This window comes from Nyctereutes procyonoides, unplaced genomic scaffold (genome assembly GCF_905146905.1).
Source record: "Nyctereutes procyonoides isolate TBG_1078 unplaced genomic scaffold, NYPRO_anot_genome, whole genome shotgun sequence".
Lineage (NCBI taxonomy): Eukaryota > Metazoa > Chordata > Mammalia > Carnivora > Canidae > Nyctereutes > Nyctereutes procyonoides.
In genome coordinates, this window is record NW_026575036.1 from 2,981,230 (window position 1) to 3,007,132 (window position 25,903).

Here is a 25,903-nt window from a genome sequence, read left to right on the forward strand (position 1 = left end):
ATTTGTGACAATTTGGAAAAATTCTGAACCATATAACCTAGAAACAATGAAAAGAATAAGAAAAAGGTATGTTATGAATGCATAAAATATATGTATTTTATATAAAATACATATATACAGATATTTTTATTGTTTACTATCATAAAATAGACACAAATCTATTACAATAAGTTAAAATTATCAAAATTTACACACACACTTACATACTGTACATGGCTCTATTCAATTGAGAGAAATGTAAAAAAGTGTATATATGCAGTATTAAATCATAATCGCTTAAAATGAACTATAGTACATACTGCATTACTGTAATAATTTCATAGCCACTTCCTGTTGCTATTATGGGGAGCTCAAGTGTTGCAAACTATGCCATGTGATTCTAGTTATTTCCATGTGAGCAATTAAGTCTCTCTGGTAAACTGCATATTGCAGTAAAAAGTGATTTCTTGAGGTTCTCAGATACTTTTCATAGTGGTTAGTATAATATCATAAGCCTTGAATAACACCATGGGACCCATACAAAGTGTCACTAGCAATGTTGGAAGTTTGCCCCAAAAGCACAGAAAAGCCAAGACATTACAAGAAAAAGTTGAATTGCTTGATACGTATACTGTAGATGGAGGTCTATGGATGTAGTTCCCCACAATTTCAATATAAATGAATCCAGCATACAGACTATTGTAAAATAAGAAAAGGAAATTTATGAATCCATGACTGTAGCTATGCCAGCAGGCACAAAAACTTTGCACTTTTCTGTGAAATATCTTTTTTTATCTCAGTGGAAATGTAGCTTTTATGTGGGTGCAGGATTGTTAAGAGAAAGGCATACCTATATGCTTAACATGGGCAATCTATGTGACTATGTTCTAATACGACTCAAGATTAAGCAAAATCATCATATGAGAATTTAAGGCAAAAGGAGAGTGGAGGATCTAAAGCTAGAGAATTTAATACCAGCAAAGGATGGTTTGATAATTTTAGAAAGAAGTCTGTCTTTTAAAAATGTCAAGATAATAAGAGAAGCAGCTTCTGCTGATCAAGAGGAAGCAGTTCCCAGATGGCATCAAGAAAATCACTAAGGAGAAAAGATATCTGCCTGGACAGGCTTTTAATGCAGATGAAAGTGTCTTTTTTTTTTCTGGGAAAATAATGCTACAAAGGACATTTATTAGTAAGGAAGAGAAGAGAGCCCCAGGATTTAAGGCAGGAGGGAACAGGCTAACTCTACTATTTTGTGCAAATACAGTCAGGTTTATGATCAGAACTGCTCTTATCTATAAAGCTGCTAACCCCCATGCTTTGAAAAGATAAACACCAGCTTCCAGTCTTTTACTTGTATGACAAGAAGGCCTCGAAAAGAAGTCTGTTTTCTGGATTAGTTCCACCAGTGCTTTGTCTCTGAAGTCAAGAAGTACTTGGCCACTCAGGGATTGCCTTTTAAAGTTCTTCTAATTTTTTTTAAAGTTCTTCTGATATTGAACAATACCTCTGGCCACCCAGAACCCCACGAGCTCAACACTGAGGGCATCAAAGTGGGCTACTTGTGACCAAACACAAGGTCTCTATAATCACCCTCTAGATTGGAGGGCCATAAGGACCTTTAAGGCTCATAACACACACTAGATATGGAAAGGACTGTCAATGCTATGGAAGAGAACCCTAACAGAGAGAACATCATGAAAGTCTGGAAGGATTACACCACCGAATATGCCATTGTTGTTATAGAAAAAGCCATGAAAACCATGAAACCCAAAACAATAAATTCCTGCTGGATAAAACTGGGTCCAGATGTTGTGCATGACTTCAGATGATTTACGACGATCAAGATCATGAGATTGTGGATATGATGACAAAGGTGGAGATGAAAGGTTTCAAGATACGGATTTTGGAGAAATTCAAGAGCTAATAGATACCACAGCAGAGGAATTAACAGAAGACAACTTGATGGAGATGAGTACTTTCAAACCAGTGCAAGATGATGAGTAAGAAGATGTAGAAGCAGTGCCAGAAAACAAATTAATATTAGACAATTTAGCTAATGAAGGGTTCCAATCATTCAAGACAGCTTTTAACTTCTTTTGTGACATGGATCCTTCCATAACACATGTGCTAAAAGCAAAACAAATGGCGAAAGGATTGGTACTGTATAGAAACATTTTTAGAGAAATGAAAAAACAAAAAGTCAGAAATTACTATGTACTTCTGTAAAATTACACCAAGTGTGCTTGCATCTCCAGCCTCCCCTTCCACCTCCTCCACCTGTTCCATCTGTCACCCCTGAGATGGGAAGACCAACCCTTCTCCTTTCTCCTCCTCCTCTTCAGCCTACTCAACATCAAGACAATGAGGATGAAGATCTCTATGATGATCCATTCCAGTCAAGGGACAGTAAATAATCACCATGCTATACAGCTAATAAACTTATCTGTTGCATGTGTGTGTCTTTGTGTGGAAATCTACTAACTATATGGCAAAAACTATATAAGATATTTTTGTGTCATTAAGTATTCATTGTGTAGAACACTGTATATAAGACTTGTATGGAAGTGGGTAGCCTGTTCTTACATAGGTATAGTGTGAGTAATATTTAATATACAATAATCATGTATTAGTTTTCTTAGTATTGTATAACTTTGCTTTCAAAAAATTACATTACCATGCAGTAAGGCTCTGTTGTGATTGAAGAAACTGGGCATTAGCCTATTATCACAGGTGAATGTTTTTTTTTTTTAATTTAACAATGGGGGTACCTGGGTGGCTCAGTTGTTTAAGTAAGTGTCTGACTCTTGATCTCAGCTGAGGTCATGATCTCAGGGTTGTGAGTTCAAGCCCTGCATTGGGCTCCATGATGGGTGTGGAGCCTACTTAATTAAAAAAAAAAAAAGTCAGGATGCCTGGGTGGCTTAGTCGGTTAAGCATCTGACTCATGATTTCAGCTCAAGTCATGATCTGATGGGTCACTGAACACTGGGCTCCATGCTCAGCATAGAGTCAGCTGGGGATTCTCTCCCTCTACCCCTTCCCAATTCACGTGTGTGTGTGTGTGTGTGTGTGTGTGCGCACTCTCTCTCCCTCTCCCAAATAAATAAATCTTTAAAAAGTAATAATTTAAAAAGTAACAATGTTTCCTATACTGTATTATATGAATTTAATGCTGTATGCTATAAAAATTTTATAATGACTCATTCATCAGTATATATGCTAGGCTACCATGAAGCAACTATATTGATTATACTAGGCTATTATAAAGCAATCATATTGCTGCATTTTTGTTACCAATGTATGAATCATTGTATCTGTAAATAAATATGAATTTGTTTTTCACATTATCTTTTATCCATTGTTAGTAATATGTATAACATCTACAGTGTTTTGTATTACATGAGACAATATTTGATGTAGGTTCTGACAGAGGCTTCATTTTTTTTTAAGATTTTATTTATTTATTCATGAGAGACACACACACACAGAGAGAGAGAGAGAGAGAGGCAGAGACACAGGTAGAGGGAGAAGCAAGCTCCATGCAGGGAGCCCGACGTGGGACTCGATCCCAGGACTCCAGGATCACACCCTGGGCTGAAGGCAGCACTAAACCGCTGAGCCACCCAGGCTGCCTGAGGCTTCATTTTTTTAACCAAACTACCTAAACTTTTTACATCAATAAGTACAGTACAGTACTGTTAATGTACTTTCTTTTTCTTATGATTTTCTTGATAACAATATGTATTAATTGACCATTTACATTATTCGCGAGGCTTCCAGCTCACAGTAGGCTATTAGTAGATATTTTGGGGGAATCAAAACTTAAATGTGGATTTCTGACTGCCGGAGAGGTCAGTGTCCCTAGCGATTGCATTATTCAAGCGCCAACTGTAGATGTATGAATAAATGAGTTCATTTAAGTCAATACCTCCCACAAATAAAAATAAATAATAGTTTCAGATATTCATATATAAGAATCTTAGGCAGTCTAATGAGAAGTGAGGCTTCTATTGGATTATATGTGTATAAGTAAATGTCAATTGTTTATGTAAAAAGGCACCTAGAGACTTCTGGAGATTGATGTTTTTATCAAGCACCTCATATCTTCCCTTAGGTGAAAATAATACCTGGGCTAATAATAATTAATAATAATAATAATAATTGTAATACATTTACCTCAACACCCAATTCCTAATTAGACATAATATAAATTTTACATATATACATAATTTTATAAATATATATTTATATATAAAATTGGTTGTGGGGATGCCTACACTGTGTGACGCTAGCCACAACTGCTGGGTGGCTCAGCAGTTGAGTGTCTGCCCTTGGCTGAGGGTATGATCCCAGAATCCTGGGATCAAGTCCCACATCGGGCTTCCTGCATGGAGTCTGCTTCTCCCTCTGCCTGTCTCTGCCTCTCTCTGTGTTTCTTTTGAATAAATAAATAAATAAAATCTTTAAAAATAAAATAAAATTGGTTGTGATCTTCTCTATATTCATATAGAAAATTGAGCTGAGAAAGTTCAAGTTTATGTCTAGCTAAAATATGAGTGTCTCTGCCTCTGTGATATATATAATTGGCTCAGCAGATGAAGAAAGATGGGAAGTTTTTTCAGGAACCAGGTTAGCTCCATAGTCTATAGACATTCCTTCCATCGTAGAGAATACAGATGGTTTGGCTTGATTAGACTTTGACATGTCTTATGTTGAAACAATCATTATCTTCTATGACGTTTATATATTTTTTAAAAACTGGTAAATTTTCAATGCCTACGATTTGCTATCTGATATAAAATCATTTTTCTTCAACTTTGTAATAAATTTCTGTCATCCATTTTCTCATGTCTCCCCTGCAGATACACTAATTCAGCAATACAGCCAGGACTTTTGGAATCAAGAACAGACATCTTCAGACATTTTTTGTTCTTTTGTAAAATAAATATTTTTGTTCCCATTCTGAATACAGGGGCTATTTGGATGATACCTGCACTTTTGTAAATTTAGAAAATGGAAGTAGCTGGCAAGGGCTGCCCTTTCTCTGATAGGTGCCTAAATTCTGTCTGTACTTTCTCCTGAGAGCAGATGAGTAATTAACCATCAATAAAAAAAAATGATCTCTGAAAAGTTGAATTGAATGGAAGGTTATAAGCACTTGCTTAAACTAAGTTCATTATTAACATCTTTTAAATATCCCATTTGAATTTAACTGAACATACCAACAAAGAATAGAGGACTGTTTTTGTGCCGTCAGCTATACTTCCAGCCTCTAATTTTCCATTCAATTTAGGAAGCAGCTTCCAGTTTGCATATTGTATTGATTTTATATTGCTACTGTAACAAATGATTACACACTTAGTGCTTAAAACAAAACAATTTATCATACAACTCTGTAGGTCAGAAATATAACACTGATCTCACTGTACTAAAATCAAAGTGTTAGAAGGGCTGTGTCTCTTTCTGGAGGCTTTTAGGGGAAAATCTGTTTCCTTGTCCTTTTTAGCTTCTAAAGGTTGTTCAAATTCTTTGGCTTATGGGTCCTTTTTTCTGTCTTCAAAGCCAGCAAAAGCAGGTTGAGTCTTTCTCAAATCACATCACTCTGACCTTCTCTTCTGCTCCCTCTTCCACTTTTAGAGATTCTTGTGATTATGCTGAGCCCACCCAGGTAACCCTCTTTTAAGGTCAGCTAATTAGGAAACCTAATCCATCTGCAACCTTTAATTCTTTTTTCCAAATAACCTAACATATTCACGGGTTTCATGTATTAAGACATGGAACTGCACAGGGGCGGGGAGAGCATTGCTGGGCCTCTTACACATTGTTTTTTGTTTTGTTTTGTTTTGTGTTTTAGTTCTGAAGAGTCTTATTTAAATCAGGAACAGAGAGCCATGTCCTCTCAATTATGCTGTAATTGCTTCTAATCTGTATGTACAGTTCTGCTTCAAAGTCAAGGTATATGACTTTCAATTATTTTATTCATTACTTCATAATGCAGAGTGTACACATTTGCCAGCTGGTACTAAATAATGTTTCTATTTTTTTATAAACTAAGAAATAATTTACCTTCTAGACTGTGATGGTAAGGATAGGATTTAAAATTACTAGACATTCCTTAAAATCACTAAATTTAACATTGAAAAAAGTGAATCTGGGAGAAGTTTTGTTTTTATTACATTTTCAATATAGATAAGTATTTCTCATTCTCCTTTATCTCATGATAATAAGATTTTCTGAAAAGCCTCTAACCCATTTCAAGTTTTAGCACTGTGAGAAATGCTTGAAAAAACATTGTTATTAATAAAAATTTAAAAGTTTTCAGCTCTTTTCCATAGAGATAGTTTGAATTGAGTTAATGCTGTGTTGCAGTGCCTACATTCAGGCATGCTCCAGATATGATATTATTATGATATAATCATCTATATGTCTCTCTTTAATCTTTGCTCAAAACAAATCTGTAAGCACAAACTTGGAGACTATGGGTAAGTTGATTCACTTTTCTGTGTTTCAGCTTTCTCATTTGTTAAGTGGCAATAATAATATCACAAGTTAAGGTAATACATGTATATAGACAGTGGCACAGAGTTGCTCTTAAAAATATTAGGTATCATTATTATTATGAACAAAAGCAAATGGTAAAGCCTAAAGGAATCTTTAACTTCAGTATCAGACTACTGATCTTTAAAGACCTCCTTTAATGGATCTACAAAATTAAGAAATAATTAAAAAAAACAATCAGTTCTTTCAAGCCACAAAAAATTATAAAATCATTTTTTATGTTAAAGAAAAAAATATTTTTTTTAAATTTTTAATTTTTTTAATCATTTTTTTCATTATGATAAGTATACTCCTTAATTTCCAACCTCTATTTCCCCTAACTTCTCACCAACCTCTCCTCTGGCAACCATTAGTTTGTTCTCTATAGTTAAGAATCTGTTTCTTGGTTTGCCTTTTTTCTTTTGCTTGTTTTGTTTAACTTCCACATATGAGTGAAATCATGTGGTATTTGTCTTTCTCTGCCTCATTTTGCTTAGCATTATATTCCTCGTTCTATCCATGTTGTTACAAATAGCAAGATTTCATTTTTTATGGCTGAATAGTACTCCACTGTACATATATGAAAGCGCCGAATCCTAACCACTAGACCACCAGGGAGGGGTTATATATGAAAAGGTGATATATATATATGTAATATAAAACTCATATAAAATATATGAGTTGAGTGTCCCCAACTGATGGACACTTGGGCTGCACTCATAGTTTAGGTATTTTATATAATGCTACAATAAATGGGGGATGCATCTATCCCTTTGAATTTATGTTTTCATATTTTGGGGGTAAATACCTGATAGTTCAATTGCTGGATCGTAGAATAGTTCTATTTTTACCTTCTGAGGAATTTCCATACTGTTTTCCACAGAGCTGCGCCAGTTCAGACTCCCACCAACACTGCAAGAGGATTTTTTTTTTCTCCACATCTTCGTCAATACTTGTTTCTTGCAGTTTTGAGTTTGGCCATTCTGACTGGAACAAGGTGATATCTCATTGTAGTTTTGATTTGCATTTCCTTGGTAATGAGTGATGTTATTAATAATAGACGAGTGTCTGGATCTAGATGTCTTTCTGGATCTAGACATCTGGATGTCTTCTTTAGAGAAATGTTTTTTCATGCCTTCTACCCATTTTTTTAATTGAATTATTTGTTTTTAGGCTGTTAACTTGTATCAGTTCTTTATATATTTTTGATACTAACCCTTTATCAGATATGTCATTTGCAAATATCTTCTCCCATTCTGTAGGTTGCCTTTTAGTTTTGTTTGTCCCCTTCACTGTACAAAATTTTTTTGACACTGTCCCAATAATTTATTTTTTGCTTTTGTTTCCTTTGCCTCAGGAGACTTATCTAGAAAAATGTTGCTATATCTGATGTCACAGAGTTTACTGCCTATGTTCTTTTCAAGAATTTTTATTGTTTCACATTTAGGTGTCTAATCCATTTTGAATTTATTTCTGTGTATGGTAAAAGAATGGGCTCCAGTTTCCCCAACACCATGTGTTGAAGAGACTGTTTTTTTCCTACTGAATATTCATTCCTCCTTTGTCATAGATTACCTGACCATGTAACTGTTGGTTTATTTCTGGGTTTGTTCTTCTATTCCATTGATCTATGTGTCTATTTTTATGTCAGTACCATACTCTTTTAATTATTACCACTTTGCAACATAACAACATCCGGGATTTTGATACCTTCAGCTTTTTCTTTTTCAAGATTGTTTTGGCTATTCAAGGTCTTTTGTGGTTCCAAATAAATTTTAAGATTTTTTTGTAGTTCTGTAAAAAATTCTGTTGATATTTTGATAGGAATTACATTAAATGTGTAGATTGCTTTGGATAGTATAAACATTTTAACAATATTTGTTCTTTCAACCCATGAGCATGGAACATCTTTCCATTTCTTTGGAAATGGATATCTTTCCATCATCTAGAATTTCTTTCATTGGTGTTTTATAGTTTTTAGAGTACTGGTCTTTAATCTAATTAGGTCAATTCATAGATATTTTGTTGGTTTTAGTGCAATTGTAAGTGGGATTGTTTTCTTGATTTCACTTTTTGCTGCTTCATCTTTAGTGTATAGAAATACAACAGATTTCTGCACATTGACTTTGTATCCTGTGACTTTACTGAATTCATTTATCAGTTCTAGTAGTTTTTTGGTGGAGTCTTTAGGGTTTTCTATATACAGTATCATGTAATCTACAAATAGTGAGGGTTTTACCTTTTTCTTACCATTTGGGATGCCTTTTTTTTTATGTTGTCTAATTGCTGTACCTAGAACTTCTACTACTATGTTGAACAAAAATGTTGAGAGTGGACATCCTTATCTTGTTCCTGACCTTTGGGGAAAGCTCTCAGTTTCTCCTCATTGAGTATGCTGTTGGCTGTGGGTTTTTCATATAAGGTCTTTATCATGTTGAGGTATGTTACCTTCAGATCTACTCTACAGAGGTGTTTTTTTTTTTATCATGAATGCCTGTTGTACTTTATCAAATGCTTTTTCTGCATTTACTGAAATGACCATATGGTTTTTATTCTTTATGTTATTGATGTGACATATCATGTTGATTGTTTTATGAATAATGAACCAGCCTTCTATTCTGGGAATAAATCCCACTTGATAATGATGTATGGTTTTTTAATGTATTGTCAAAATCAGTTTGCTAATATTTTGTTAAGGATATTTGCATCTATATTCTTAAGAGGTATTGGCCTGTAGTTCTCTTAAAAAAAAAGATTATTTGAGAGAGAGAGAGAGAGAGAGAGAGAGAGAGAATAGGAGCAGGGGAGGGATGGAGGAAGGGGAAAAGAGAATCCTCAGGCAGACTCCTCGCTGAGCATACAGCCTATTGCAGGGCACAATCCCAGGACCCTAAGATCATGACCTGAGCTGAAATTGAGACAGACACTTAACAGACTGAGCCACCCAGGCACCCCTATAGTTCTCTTTGTTGTTGTTGTTGTCCTTATCTGGTTTCGGTATCAGGTTGTCTTTATCTGGTTTTGGTATCAGGGTGATACTAGCTTCATAGAGTGAATATAGAAGTTTTCCTTCCTCTTGTTATTTTTTGGAATAGCTTGAGAATAGATATTAACTCTTTGAATGTTTAGTAGAATTTGCTGTGAAGCCATCTGGTCCTGGATTTTTGGGTTTTTTTTGGGGGGGGTTTTTTGATTACTGATTCAATTTCATTTCTGGTAATTGGTCTGCTAAATTTTCTATTTCTTCCTGCTTTAGTTTTGGTAGGTTATATGTTTCTAGGGCTTTATCCATTTCTTCTAATTTGCCCAATTTGTTGGCACAAGGTTTTCATAACTTTCTGTTACAACTGTTTGTGTTTCTATAGGGTTATTATTTCTCCTCTTTCATTAGTGATTTTGTTTATCTGCATTCTCTCTGTTTCTTTTGATAAGTCATGCTGGAGGTTTATCAATTTTGTTGATCTTTACAAAGAACTAGCTCTTGGTTTCATTGATTTATATTATTGTTTTGTTTTCTTAGTTTATATATCACTTCTTTCTGGTCTAATCTGTCTTGTTTCCTTCCTTTCCTAGGTTTGGGTTTTATTTATCACTTTATTAAAATCACCTGAATATAGCCACCTTTACGATATTTAAGCTAAGACAGAGCAAACTGGGTTAAGAGCAGGTTGGGCTAAGAAAAACTGCAACAGGATATTAACTCTAGTTGTCAGAATTAAAGTCACACCTGCTGACAAATCCTGAGTTTCATGACAGAGTCAGATGAAAGAGTCTCATTTTGTTTTGTTTAATATTTATTTATTTATTTATTTGAGAGACAGCATGAGCAGGAGGGATGAGAGGGAGAGTGAATCCCGAGCAGGCTGTAAGCCCAGCAGGGAGTCCAATGTGGGCCTCAATCTCATGATTCTGAGATCACGACCTGAGCCAAAACCAAGAGTTCTACATTAACTGACTGTGCCATCAAGGTGCCCTGAGTTTCATTTGTTTTAATGAACTACAGTATTTACTATTAACATGAAGATTTTTAAAATAGCAATTCCTGAAAAAAAGATTGTTGTCTAGATGTGACCTATGAATTAGAACAATTTGGAATAACATTTTATAGATTAATGTTTTTGGTTAACACTTCATTCTATACACTTCTTATTTACATCTCTTGAAATTATTTTCCAAATCTATCAGTTCAATCTTTGCATTGAACGGAAATTTTTTGACAAATTTATTAGTTCAATTTCTTGAGTAAAGCAGAATAATAAATCTAATTCATTTATTTCTTGGGCTATTATGAGTTTTAAGTAAACCTTAGTGCCAATAGAATAAAAAATCAATTGCCATCGCAAAACATGGATATTCATATTCTAGGGCAGCCTGGTGGCTCAGCGGTTAAGTGCTGCCTTCAGCCCAGGGCGTGATCCTGGAGACCATGTTGAGTGCCACATCGGGCTCCCTGCATGGAGCCTGCTTCTCTCTCTGCCTGTGTCTCTGCCTCTCTTATTCTCTCTGTGTGTCTCTCATGAATGGATAAATAAAATCTTAAGAAAAAGATATTCATATTCTATAGTGCACCACTATCATAATTATCCTTTTGTACTCTTTAATACACAAAGATATAATTGTTAAGGGAATTAATAAATTCACAAAAGTGACATAAATACTTTTCAATTTTGTTTTCTTATAACTCAATTAGAAATTTTTAACTTATTAAATTATCTGTTCAACAAATACAAATGTGTAACTACTCTGAGTAAAGCAAAATACTAGGTGAGAAAGGTTAACATGGTCTAATGATCTAATGGGAAAGAGAAATCTTACATATGTAACATGTATACATGTATATATACAGATGTTATTCTGAGGCAAGAGGAAAACCACTGAAAAGGTATATCCAGAGGAGATACTTGTTTAGTCTCTTTATATTATATATATCATTATAATATTTTAAAAAATGGATTATAGGACCCAAAAATGGGTGAAAATGTAGAAACAGTTTCAGAGACACCACCACATTCTAGGTGTGTGTTGAAGATAAAAGCTTAAGACTTAAGATTGTGGCAGTGGTAGACAAGAAAAGAAAGATTTTTCTACAGGAACTGGTAATTTATTTGATATAGAATAAAGATGAGGGAAGATTCAAAGATGAAACTCTGGCTTCTGGTCTGAGCAACTGAGTGGATGGTCAAGTCATTTTCTGTACCAGACAACACTAGAACAGGAGTAGGTTCTTGGGTGAACTATGATACAAGTTTTGGACCTTCTCTTGGAGGTTTAAAAAATCTACAAGTGGAGACATCAAGAAGGTAATAGCAAGAATAGTCTAGTTGGAGTCATTAACACATAAATGGTATTTTAAACCACAAGAAGTATGAAATAACTTACAAGGAGAGAATAATTGAGAAGTAAAGAAGCTCTGACAAAGGTGAGGTGGAAAATGAGTAATAGGCAAAGGAGTCTCTGAGACTCTAAACAAAGAAGGACTCAGAGGGTATAGTATCATAGGGAGCCAAAATAAAAAAGCAAAAAATTTTAAATGATAAGTATGGTGAATGGAGTCAAGTACTGCAGAGAGAGAAAGTAAAATAGAAACTGATGAATGTCAACTGAATTTACTGACATGCTCATTGGTGAACCTAATGAAAGTCATTTTGGAGAAGTAATGAAAGAAGTTTGCAATTGTTGAAAGAGTTTTGGGAAGGGAAAGAGAGGGTCTAGCCAACCTGCAAGACAATTGGTTATAAAAGGAAAAAAAAGTTGAGACTATGTTTAGGAATGGAGGAATTGCTGATCAAGAAGAGGCTGTTTAGCTAACAAGAGACTTTAATACTAGCATACTTATAAATGATTGAATATAGAGGGAGATAATAATGTTATAGGCAAATGGATCTTCAGTAGGAAAAGGAGTTCAAAGGGTAATATTAACTTCGGGCTGATTCATGAAATTCTTGTCATAATTCAAGGGGACTTATTTTTGTCTTTTAGGAGTTTCACAAATCTTAAGTCAATACTCCCCCAACAGACTTTAATGTTGTGAGCCCTGATGGAGTTTTATATTATTCAAGAGTCATTTCTTTTGTTAAGGATAGCTGCAAAAACAACTGTTTATATTTATTCATATATTTGTTTCTTGCAAGTTCTTTTATTTCTAATTAATCAAAGAATTTTGTTTCTTTTTATGCTTTTTTCTAGGAAAATTCCTATCCTCTTTTATAATATCATCAAGTAGATATCTGGAGAAGAATCAATCCTCTCTTACATAAAATAAAAAATGGCCTATTGTTGGAAAACAGATCTAAATACCAGTGAATCACATCAAGAGCAGCATGAGCACCAAGAATTTCACTCTGTAAATCAGTTCCTTTCTCCTAACCAAGTCAGTCTGGGTTTTGATCAACTAGTAGATGAGATTAGTAATAAAGTTCCACTCTATCAGACTGACATTGAAGAAAACACTATTTTTGTACCTAGTGCACCAACCTGGGATTCAAGAAGGCATTCGTTAGATGAAACACACCAAATATCATTGAATGAATTAACTGCTAAAAGCTCAGAACTCTCCTGTCACCAAATTAGGAAAACACCAGTAATTGGTTTTAGGAGCTCTGTGCTACAAAATCCTGAAAACACGAACAAAGGAAGCTCTTGGGGAAACCCTATAGGAAAATATCAAGGTGCTGATGATTACAGATTCAATATTTTAGCTTCATCATCCACTAGTTTGCATGAAATTAATTCACAGAGAGAATTAGAAAATGAAAATCCTAACTACCACATAGGATTTGAAAGTAGCATCCCTTCTATGTATCCATCTTTCTCAACTGATTTCATGCCAAAAGAAGAGAATGAAAGAAATAGAAATATGAGCACTGTGCAACATTCCCTGATGCTTTTTGAAGGTTCTTTTTTACCCAGAGCCAGGGAAAGTACATGGCCAAAGAATATAGAGGTATGTGTCCTGTATGTTGACCTAAAAAAAAAAAAAGAATCTGAAAGAATCACTCAATAATGTATTGGATTAATTTGGTAATCAGGGTAACTCATCTTAAATAAGAAAATGTATTAATATTATTTTTGAAAAAATAATTTATTATTTATAAATTCTATGTTCTTAAATTAATGACTTTTTTTCTGAAGAAGAAAAATTAAAATTTTATATCATTTTTAAAGCTCCAGTTTGGTCAAAACTAAATAAAATGTTATAGTCTTTACATTTTATTGGATAAAAACATCATAATTGGAAGCTCTGATAAAAGTACTTTTGGTTCTTATTGTGTTATTATGCACGTACAGAAACACACATACATCTCATTAGATCTATATTTTGAGTCATACAGTCATAAATTAAAACTATGTCATTATGGTAGGAAAAATGTCCTTTTGCCCAGAGCTCCTAAATTATACTTTTGGCAGGCATCTTCTATTGGGATCATTCCAAGAGTAGGAAATTAAGCAATCATTGTGCAATTTACCCTAATGGTTTCATCAGTAGTTTTCCAACCAATTTAGTCACCATAGAGTTTCTTGTATAATATTTGAATATTTCTTTGCTTACACTGAGTCTAGACGCAAGTGAAACTGGAAGTACGCAGTTTAAAAAAAAATCATTGCAGCTACAATTTACAGGGTGAAGCAAAAGGATTCCTCATTTATTCAAGAACTATCATATTCTTAAAATATACATGATATACTAGGTATAATGAATGCAAAGAAAAGACATGATACTTGATTTCAGAAATAGCATATTGCTCAAATTAACTTGTCAACAAATAATGGCAACAGAGTAAAATAACAGATAGAATGAGTCCACAAGAGAAGAAATACCTAATTCTGTCTGAGGCATATGCAGAGGAGGTAGCAAGTCAACTGATATGAATTAAAAGAATGAATTTTAGGACGTCTATTTCTGATCAGAGCAGAATAACTAGTATTAACGTCTCCTGATTTCAGGCACTGAACACAAGGCAGTAAAGGACAGATTCCTTGAGAGAGGGGAAACACCAGAGTGTTGCATGATCATCCTTGGTTCTGGTTGGGGACACTTTCTTGCTAGTAGAGCAGAATAGTAGAGCCCAAATGAGCAGCATTATCACTAAGCTTGAGAAGGCAGAGCCTGCATTTCCATGACAGAGTGCAGTTCCAGCTGCTCAATGAGTGGGAGTCAAAAATCTGCATGAGATTTACTGTAGATTTTTGGCCAAGTGATGGTATTCACCACACACAAATGTAAGTTATGTAGCGCTGAAGTTCTAACCTAGAAAGACACTGAGTGGGTATTTCAGGCATTCAACTGAGATTATCCAAAGTTATCTCTTAAGAATATAAAACAAATACTTTATAATGAATGGGCAGCTACTACCAAAAATAGATGTATCCTAACAAAAAATAAAACAAAGCTGAGGAGACCAAGGTATCTTACCTGCCTTCCAGAGAAAAATTGTATACTTTTTAAAAAAGACAACACAATTTGCAACATGTCATCTACAATCCTTAACATATAAGAAGCAAGGAATTTTGACCCATAATCAAGAAAATAACCCAGTCAATACAAACAAATTCTGACATAGTCCAGATGTTGAAATTAACAGATAGAGACTTTAAGGTGGTTAACTAAAAGAATGTTGACGTAGAGAGAAAGTAAAAGATGGAGATAATGTGTAGACCAATGAAGAATCTCAGGAGGAAGTTAGAAACTACAAAGAAAACAAAGACTATGGAAATTCTAGCACTGGAAATATAATATCTGAAATGAAACATCATTGGGTGTACTTAAAAACAGAAGATGACAGGGAGGAAGATAATAAACTTGAAAGAAAAATAAGAAAAATTATCCAAACTAAAGAGGAGAAAATAAAAAGATTATATAAAAATAAGCAAGGACTTAGAAACTTATGGGGCAAGGAGCCTTATATGGACAATTCTGGAATGCTAGCAGAAAAGGAGAAGAAAACTAGGGAGGAAAACTAACTTGAAGAAATAATGGTCTATTTCTCAAATTTGCTATAAAATGTCAAATTACAGATCCAAAGAAGTTCAACAAGTCCCAAACAATAAATACAAAGACAACCACATGTAGACAAATTATACTCAAACATCTGTGAACAAAAGGTAAACAGAAAATCATAAAGGACAGCAGTGAGGGAAAACTGATTTCACACAGTGGAATAACAATCTGAATTAAAGCAAATTTCTATCAGAAGAAAGGAGCCAGACAACAATGGGATGACATTTTAAAAGACACATACCTATATCTATGTAACATATAGATATATCTATATATAGATCCATTACAAACCTATATATCTCTCTATATACTTTTGTATCCATTAAGTATACACTTCAAAACTCAAAATGAAATAAATATATCATATAAACAAATATATATATATATATATTTAAAAATTTTATTTATTTAGTCATGAGAAACAGGAGAGAGAGACAGAGACACAAGCAGAGGGAGAAGCAGGCTCCATGCAAGGAGGATCCAGGTCTCCAGGATCACACCGTGGGCTGAAGGCGGCGCTAAACCGCTGAGCCACCCGGGCTGCCCCATATAAATAAATATTGACAGAAATTAGTTAGCTAACATGTACACAGAAATACTAAAGTAAATGCTTTGGATGCAAGGAAAATGATACCAGATGGTATCTAGAAATGAATGAAGAGCAGTTCAAGTGGTGAATATATTAGTAAACAGCTTTTTTTCTTAAAAGTTTATTATCTTCCTCCCTGTCATCTTCTATTTGTTTTTAAGAACACCCAGTGATTTTTCATTTCAGGTATTATATTTTCAGTATTAGAAAGCTGTTTAAAGCAAAACAACAGCATTTTATTGAGAGTTATTTTAACTCTCAATCGATAGATAAAAAATATATAACAATACCATAAAGGAGGGAAGGGGTAAATGTTAACCTGCTACTGTGAATTCTTACATTGTAAATGCAGTGGTAGAGTATTAACTCTAAGTACACTGTGATGTGTTTAAGGATGCATATTGTCATTTCTAAGCTAGTACAGCCACTAGAAAAATAATACTGAGAAGAAAAACTAAAAATCCAACAGAGAAATTAAATGAAATAGAAAAAAATCAAATGAACAAACAAACAAAACAAAAGGCAGGGAAGGAAAAAATAGAAGAATAAAATAGAAACAAATAGAAACAAAAATGAGTATGGCAGTCTTACATCCAACAATATCAATAAATATACTCAATATAAATAGACTAACCATTCCAAATAAAAGGGAGAAATTGACAAACTAGATAAAAAAGAAAGATTAAACTACTATCTACAAGAGACAAACTTTAGAAAGGCACAAATAAGTTGAAAGTAGAATAAAAAGATTTAGCATTCAGTCAGGAAGCAAAAAGTCAATTCTTAGTACCAGAAAAAGTGCAGAAGGCAGAGTATTATTATTATTATCATAATTATTTCATAATGACAATAGGATCAATCAGGAAGACACAATAAACTCAAATTTGCTATGTACCCTAATAACAGATTCAATATATATAAAGCAAAAATTACTTCTTTTAATCATAAACCTACTTTCTGATTGAGCCATTTATGGATTTATTCACAAGAAATAAAACATAGGTCCATATAAATACTTATATATGAAAATTAATAGTTTTCTTTAAAAAATATGAACCCAAATACTCATCAACAGGAAGATGGATAAACAAATCATGAAATATTCATCAACAGTAAAAATTGGCAATAAAAAATGAACCATTGATGTGTGACCTCACAGATAAGTTTTAAAATATATATAACATTTAAGTGAACGAAACCAGAAAGAAAAAGGCACATATAGTTAATCTATGATGTTAGAAATCTGAATAACATGGTTACCAAATGCATGTACAGTGTGAGAGAAGGAAGTATGGGGGCATTTTCTAAAATAATGGAAATGTTCTATATTTTTTTGTGTGATATTGGTAGCATGGTTGTCAACATTCCTCAAACTTAAATTATGTATTTAAGGTTCATAAATTTTTCTATAGACATTACTTCGCTTAAAAAATCCAAATAAAAACAATGAATTGAAGGGATGCAGGATGAGATGCTCGAAAGGCATTAAGAAAGTTTCAGGTTTCCAGCAGATGCAGGAAAAATTCTGCTTCCACAATAACTGCTTTAATTTACATTGGAAAGGAGAGCCTGCAACAGGAAGAGAGCTAACGACAGGGACTCCCCTTTCTTAAGGAACAAGCTTTGTTTTTCGAACATCTTTTACCTTCTTGCTAAGGACTTTCCTCCCTTTTGTATTCTAGGGTCCCTATCAGCTCCTTTTAGCTCAAATAGGCTTCATGTTGCCTCATTGTCTTTGGAATCTCCTGTCTGTGTGGTTTCCCCATACATATGCCCGTGAAATTTGATTTTCTCCTGTTATTCTGTCTTGTGTCAATCTAAGTTCAGCTAGCAGGACCATAGTGCAGAGGAAGGGTTTCCTTCCCAACAGAATCTTTAAAATAAAATAAAAATGGTAGACTTGTATTAATGTTTTCTCCACATCAAACTATCTTAATTTAACACTTTTTATTTTAAGCTGACAGGTTGTTCTTCTCAGCTAGTTGAAGTACCTCAAGGTACTAATAAGGATCTGGCCTCCTTCTGCAATAAAGTGAAAAAGTGAGTGTTGCTATTTCATTAAACTTTGAAATTTCTGTACCATCATAAATTTGTCTATTTTAATTTAACATCACTGAACTGATTAATTTTGAATATAAAATGTTAAAGTTTTTTGTAATTGTTTAACATAGTGAAAAATATAAATTTATGACAAATTAGTTCATTAACTTCTGGTATTGTTTTTGTTATTTTTAATCAAATAATTGTATTCTCTTGAGAATTCAGTTAAAGCTAAATGTTTCATAGTTTCAGACTTGCCCTTGCTATTTATTGACTGTTTAGTTTGCAATGGATTAGTTTCTCATTTAACACATAATTGACTGACTTATCTGGTTCTGTCCTAAATTAGCATAGATTTATCCTTCTTACCTAGAATATACTACTTAAATGATGAGAGTGCCTTCTTCAAAGTTCAATCTTACCTTGAATGAACTGCCAAAAAATGAGCAAATGCATGGGTATTTGTCCACTGAAAAACAAATTTGTTCACTAGGGGATACTACAAAAACACTGATGCCCTTTCTGCTCGTTTTAAATGAACTTATAATATAATTATAGATGCCTTTTTTTAAGACCAATTTCTCATTCACAGTTAAAATTTATATAACACAATTTCTTCTATTGCTAAGGTTCTTGAAAGTTTTGAAAAATTAGTGCATTTATATTTCATTCTCTTGATTTTTATCTACTTATAACTGTTTTTAAAATAATATACATATAAGTGAACTATAACTTATTTATCAGCTATAGCAGTTTACTACTAAATAATCATTTGTTATTAAAAACAGGAATCATTTATTTAGTCTTTAATTTAAAGGCTATTTGAATGCCTAATAACTAGCTCATGTGTGAGAGATACTCAAAAGGAACAAAAAAAAAAAAGCAAGGTCTCTGCCCTAAAAAACTTGTAACCGCATTGGAAGAATTAAAAGGCACACAGAGGAACAAAACAAAATGAGTAGCTCAAATCCATGAATATATTTAATATTTAATTAATGTCTCACTCTTGTTCACAGAAAAAAATTTAAATGACTCTTTGGATTCCTAAATTAGGATTTTTAAAGATATCAATATTGATTCTTTTAAGAATAAACTACTCACTGTCACAAACTGACAAGGAACTGACACTTTAAATCTAAGATGTGATCATTTCTACCCTGAGCATGAAAAATAGCTCTCTTAATATCACAAGATATTACACAGTATAAATCCACTGACAAAACCCTTATTACTAGTCCTTCCCATCACTTCTTTTTTTAAACATAATATTCTTAGCTGAAATCTTGTGGATGCCATAGTGACACAAAATATTGTGATGGTTTATATGATGGTTTTTCAGTAACTCATAGTGCATTTTCTGAATTCTTAAATGTAATTTCTCTCAATGGTTCCTTTCAAAAAACCATGAGAACTAAAACAGACAATCAAACAATAACAAACTTTATAGTAGTGAAAGGAAGATATAGGTTATATTCATACACACTTATCTTGGTTTTCAGTAATATTTTCTGATTTATATATATATATAAATAAAATTATTAAATTTATAGATGCATAATTATTTTGTACACAAACACACTATTCATTCAACAACTATTTCTGAGGATCTACTCTGTACTAGGCACCCAAGGCTCTTAATAATTCAAGAGAAGACCAAAACCAAATTGAGTTTGAAAGCCAAGTTTCATAAGAGAGTCACAATAGGATGGATTTATGTATCCAATTTCATCTGTTTTTTTTTTGTCTAATATTTAAATAACCATACCTTAAAAAGTTATTGATATTCCTGTCATACACCTTTTAGAGGCTAATTTGTTGGATTTGGTTTCTTGTTGTGACATATTTTTAAGTCACATCTTTCAAAGAATGTTTCATATTTTTGTAAAAAAAATACAATACGATTGCAGAGCATATGAAAATTTTTGGTCATAATAGATACTTAGCAAAGTTTTAGGAGAAAATAAGTCATTAATTTGCATTTTAAATTTAATTCCCCCAAACAGTAGAAGTTTAACTCATGTATGCATGAAGAGCATCCTATCATATGGTGACTGCTAAATCATAAAGCTCCTCAATCAGCAATGGAGTCTAGGCTTTTATCATAGGTATAACAAAGGAAAGTGGCCTATCTCTTTAACCTGAACAATGGGTTCTCAAACTAGTGCTGGAGCAGCAGCTGTAATGACTTACTTGGGAAACTAATGTTAGTAAGGAAAATGTGAAGATTCCTTACATTTATGTGAGGATTTATGTAAGATTTATGGAATCATCAAGTATGAAGATGGGACTCAGAAAAGGTGGTTCTGATGCATTCTAGCCCTGAATTTTTTCATTTGTCAGACCTCTCAAGGAGGGGATGTTTCTGCGCGGTTTAAGAGCAGATATGGAGATTAAGCTACTTCACTGAGCCTGGCACTACTTTAATGCTGCACAAATAAAATAAATGCCCAGGATGTAATTCATATTGGTAGAATACATAGAATGCATAGCATACATTCTATACACAGAATGTATAACTTTCTCTGAGAATAGCACTACAAAATTTAGATGTCTACATAACAGCAACAACAAAAAAACCCCATGATTTCATATTCATCATCAAAGGCATCTTAATCAACTAAGTTGAAAATAATCTTATGTTATATTCTAATGAGGGCAGTAATATGGATCAGCAAGGATTTAGCTATAATAATATATAATGATAATTATGTTATATCACATGAGTATATGCTTACTTTCTACAAAAATCTTTTACATGCCTTTTCACTTTTAATCCTTGCAATAAACTGTTGAAGCAGATATAAATATCCTCATTTGTACAAACCAAAGAAACTGGTCAAACAACTTGCCTCTGACCATAAAACTACTACATAGAAGAGTCAGGATTCAAGCTCAAAGCTTCTGGGTCCAAGGAAAAACTATTTGCAATTCTCTGACTCATTTGCACAATAAGGAATTGTTCAGTTAGTACAAATGACTTCTGGGCTAAATTATTTATATAAAATCCAGATATTTGTGTAAAATCCAAAAGTTTACAGCTAAGAATGGTATTTACCAATTGGACACAAGGTAATTTATTTACCAAAATCCTTACATCAAAATGACTGACTTCCAGCTTGAGAAAGTTACGGTAAACCAAAGGGAGGTTTTCAGGCTTCAAAAGCAATGAAGTAAGTAATCATTGTTCAAAGTGAATTTTCACGTGTAATGAACGACAATGTATTCTTAATTGCTTCAAATGAAATGCTCATGGAAATCTAAAGAATGGTCCTTTACAGTTGTTTTGGTATAATTGTAATCTTTACCAATCTGGCCTAACAGCACTGTACCACAAATCCGCAGATGATTGTTTTCATATTTTAAATCTATAGCAAAACTGTGCATTACTTTCTTATAATTTTCTCCTAAGTATTTTTTCCATGTATTTTTCAGAATAAGAGAAATGTATCATGCAGCTGACATTAATTCTAATTCAGGGAAGATCTGGAGCACTACTACAGCATTTCCCTATCAGCTTTTTTCTAATACTAAGTTTAATATAAATATTTGTATTGATAACTCAACGCAACTACTTCATTTTATGCCAAATGGTAAGCAACCTTGCAAATAAGTATAAAAATCTACATAAAGCTGGTATAGGCTGCACAGCCTTGAGTCCACAGACTGAAAACATTAAAAGAAGCATTATTAAACACTAGTATTTTGCCCTGTATTTTGCCCTGAAGTGGAGTTAAGAGGAAAACAGCTGGAAACCTTTTGTTAACTTTTGTTTAGCTATTGTTTTTAAGAACTCCCTTCACAAAGCTCACCCCAGGACACTTTCCTTTCCTTTCATAAAATAGTTGATGGCAAGTATAACAAGTTTTTAGCATATTAAAAACAAAAGGTATATTTCAAAAAGATTATAGATAAAGCATATGAATGAATGAATGAATATGAATATATATATATATATATGAAAATGTCAATGCTACCCATCAGAAACTATGTCATTCAAATGTGAATAAATTATGACATAAAATAGGCACCGATACATAGTCTTCATTCCTATTATACAAACTATACAAGAATTAAGCATGATGAGCAGATAGATCTATTGAATCAGTCTCTGGAGATGGATAGAACCAGAATCAGATTTTTATCAACTCATCAGATGGTTTCTTATTTTTCTAAAGTTTTAGAATCTATTTAAAGTTGTTTAATATTATATTTCACTGATATTGTCAACTATTTTGCAAAACAAAAATAGTTCTTCAAACATTAGTTGCTACTAAATGAGTTTCTACATATAAACTGTTATTTATTGACAAATAATGATCCAAAAACATCTTTTCGTCGATTGTTATTGATATAATTATTATTTTGCTTTTTTTCTGTCTTACTCAAGATTCTGAGTTACTGCAGATGGCTACAAACATAACAATGTTATGTTGGAATATTTAGTTAGGACCATCTGGTTTGAAACTAACAAAAACCAACTCCTGCTGCCTTAAGAAGAAAGGAAACATTCTTAAAGAATATAGAGATTTCTTACAGAATTTAAGAGTAAGAATTCAGCAGATTCAGGAATGTACTAAAGGCACAGATGAATAAGCAGTCCAAAATTCCTGTATGCATCTCACCTCATATCTTTTAGATTAACTGCTTCTCAGGTTTCCCTTGATTTCTACTACTGACTCATTTCCCTTGGTTTTCCAGAACACATGGAAAGTCAAGCTCTCAAGCTTAAATAATATTTGGCCAGCTACCTAAAGAAAATTCAATCTTTCTATTAGATCTAATTCCAAATTTCTAAAAACAGGATTCTGATTGCCCACCCAAAATCAGTGGTGTTGAACCCTCAGCCAATCAGCCAATCACAATCTGTGTAATGTTGGTCTCACTTGCAGGAGACCAGGGAATGACTGTGAACTAGGGAAATCACCTCTCTTTTCCAGTTTACAGTATTTAATTTCCAACATCTTTCTCTCTTTCTCTCTCTCTCTCTCTCCCTTTCAGGATGTCCTTTTGTTGAATGTGGCAAGTTGGAGTCCATTTTTGACATTTATGAGAAGTTTCAGGAAAGTGATTAGGTCATTGTGTCTAGTGTTAGAAATGTATAGTATTAAAGAGGATGTCTGCTCTCAAAGATATTAAAAATGTTTATAAGAAGGGGAAGAGGAGGAGGAGGGAGTGAAGTATTGGGGAAGAAGGAGGAAGAAGTGAAGGAGAAAGGACACATCCATGAAAACACAGAGCAGCAGATGCCACTATTGGGAGGAAAACTTTTCCTTCCCCCCCACCCCCCACAAAATATATTTGAAGGGGGTGGGAGTGGTGGCTGTGACTTAGCTGGCAATAGACATTAACAGGAGAAAAGTTATTTACACATGCATGCAGGGGTTACTTGCTGAATACCCAGGGGCAAAGTTTTATATACCAGTTTAAGTTGTATATGCGTGTGTGCAGGGTGTCAGTTGAAGCTTCAATAAGAAAGTAGGAAAAAAAATAAGTAGGAACTGTGTGTGTGTGTGTGTGTGTGTGTGTGTGTGTGTGTGTGTGTGTTTATGGTAGTGGATGGGCAATCTGTCTTCTTCCTGGAATTTGCAGGAAATTCCCTCAGAAGAAGGTTAATGGAATCTATATTTTAGGGAGTCCCTGTTTTAGTCAGACAAAGAAAGTTCAGATAAGATTTCAAATGTTTTTACTTTGAAATAGTGTTTATGCCAAAACTGTGATCCTTTCACCACTTCATATAAGTGTTCTACTGGTAAATACAGATGTGCTATAAAGAATAAAATAGTGGGGGGATCCCTTCGTGGTTCAGCGGTTTGGTGCCTGCCTTTGGCCCAGGGCATGGTCCCGGAGTCTCAGGATCCAGTCTCACGTCAGGCTCCTTGCCTGGAGCCTGCTTCTCCCTCTGCCTGTGTCTCTGCCTCTCTCTCTGTGTGTGTCTCTCATGAATAAATAAATAAATCTTTTTTAAATAAAAGAATAAAATAGTGTATATGAAGAGAATATCAAAAATGACTTCAATAAAAGATAGACGCTATTGCTAGAAACTAGGGGAATAATGAAACCTAGATAAATAAAGAGGAAATGGATGAGAATAAGGCATTTTCATCCAAAGAGAACAGTTTCCCCAAGAGTGAGGAAATAAAATCCTTCTAGAGAAGTAGGTATTCTGAGCGAAGAATTGTTTCATAATCTTTAGCTATCACTTAATGAAGATGATTTCTGTGTCCTTATTTCCAAGTACAAAGTTGCTCCAGGGTGTCTTTACTTTCAGGTTTAGATGATGTATAGTTAGAACTGTAGGAGAAGCCATTTGTGACCTGAAAAGTGTCCGAAGTAGAAGTCAGTTTGCAAAGATTAAAGAGTGATTGAGAACGGATTGCAGAAGTTACCTACTTCTCACAGAAGTTTGGCAGTAATAGGAAGGTTAAAAAAACTATCTTAATAGAATGAAATGGATGAAGGGAAATTTTATTGGAAGATGAAACAGAAACAAAAATTTTAAGAAAAAAAGCATTTTTATAGCAGAGTTTTGAATATATAAAAGAGAGGAGAGGGGATTCAACTGATGGAAATGGAACCTAGTGTAGGAAAAATCAGAGATTAAGAAGATATAGTAAAAAGCAATGATACTTATATCTTAAAAGATGGGTAAAGAAGTAAAGAATGATGTGCAAAAAAACTAGATTTAATGAACAGGGTAGTTAATTAAAGAATCTCAAATGGATATTTTCCTCTTCAATATGGTAGGCAATATGGTCAACAGATTGAGAAGGACTGCATAAAGTGGAAGAGTATAAGAAATGGAGAAAAGTATTGTTATTAGCTAACAAATTGAAGGTACAAGTATAAAATTTACTTAAAAAAAACCATGGGAAATAAGTCAATCAGAGAAGAACAAACATTATATGGTCTCATTCATTTGGGGAATATAAAAAATAGTGAAAGGGAATCAAGGGGAAAGGAGAAAAAAATGAGTGGGATATATCAGAAAGGGAGACAGAACATGAAAGAATCCTAATTCTGGGAAACAAACTAGGGGTGGTGGAAGGGGAGGTGGGGGGGGTGACTGGGTAATGGGCACTGAGGTGGGCACTTGATGGAATGAGCACTGGGTGTTATTCTATATGTTGGCAAATTGAACACCAATAAAAAATAAATTTATACAAAAAAATAAAGATAAATGGACTTAAACCCTAGAAAAAAAAAAAAAGCAGCAGCAGCCATGGGGAGCCTGGGCTCAGTCAGTTAAACATCTGAACTTTGGTTCAGGTCATGATTCCCAGGGTTCTGGGATCGAGGCCTGCATCAGGCTACCTGCTCCATGGGGACTCTGCTTCTTCCTCTCTCTCTCCCTGCCACTCCTCCTTCTTGAGCGTGTGCACTCTCTCTGTCAAATAAATAGACAAAATCTTAAAAAAAAAAGAAGAAGAAGAATCCATAGTACTTGTTGGCTTACGATATGGATGAGAAGTTTAACTTACACAGACACTTAATGGCTGACTTCAAGGAGGAAGATGATAATTTCGGGTTTAGATATGCCTAATTTAATTTGAATTAATAATGAAATATTCAAAGAGTAATATAAAACAAATAGTAGGAGATAATTAAACTGAAGCACAGAAGAGAAGTAGTAGTAGAAATTGGATTATGGAGTCTATCATGTAGAATGGAAAGATGATTGTAGTAAAATAATGAATTCATGCATGCCCCATATAGCACAGGGGATGTAGCCTGGAAATGGGAGAGCCAAATTAATTAAA

General features: G+C 33.7%; 1 protein-coding gene across 8 annotated transcripts in view; it reads left to right on the forward strand.

Annotated features, from left to right (window-relative positions):
- Positions 1 to 25,903, forward strand: part of PIK3C2G (phosphatidylinositol-4-phosphate 3-kinase catalytic subunit type 2 gamma) — a 355,918-nt gene that overhangs the window by 16,613 nt on the left and 313,402 nt on the right. For 4 of the 8 annotated variants that reach the window (XR_008663575.1, XM_055318864.1, XM_055318868.1 and 1 more), the window contains exons 2-6: positions 5,837 to 5,937; positions 7,403 to 7,516; positions 12,706 to 13,462; positions 18,064 to 18,146; positions 21,579 to 21,736. Coding sequence is in view for 7 of the 8 variants with exons in the window: in XM_055318864.1 (XP_055174839.1) it covers positions 12,785 to 13,462; positions 18,064 to 18,146; positions 21,579 to 21,736 (919 nt within the window). In the remaining variant the exon portion in view is untranslated. Of the gene's footprint in view, positions 1 to 5,836; positions 5,938 to 7,402; positions 7,517 to 12,705; positions 13,463 to 18,063; positions 18,147 to 21,578; positions 21,737 to 25,903 lie in introns of those variants that run through there. The other 4 variants (XM_055318869.1, XM_055318870.1, XM_055318866.1 and 1 more) reach the window with 3 other exon arrangements.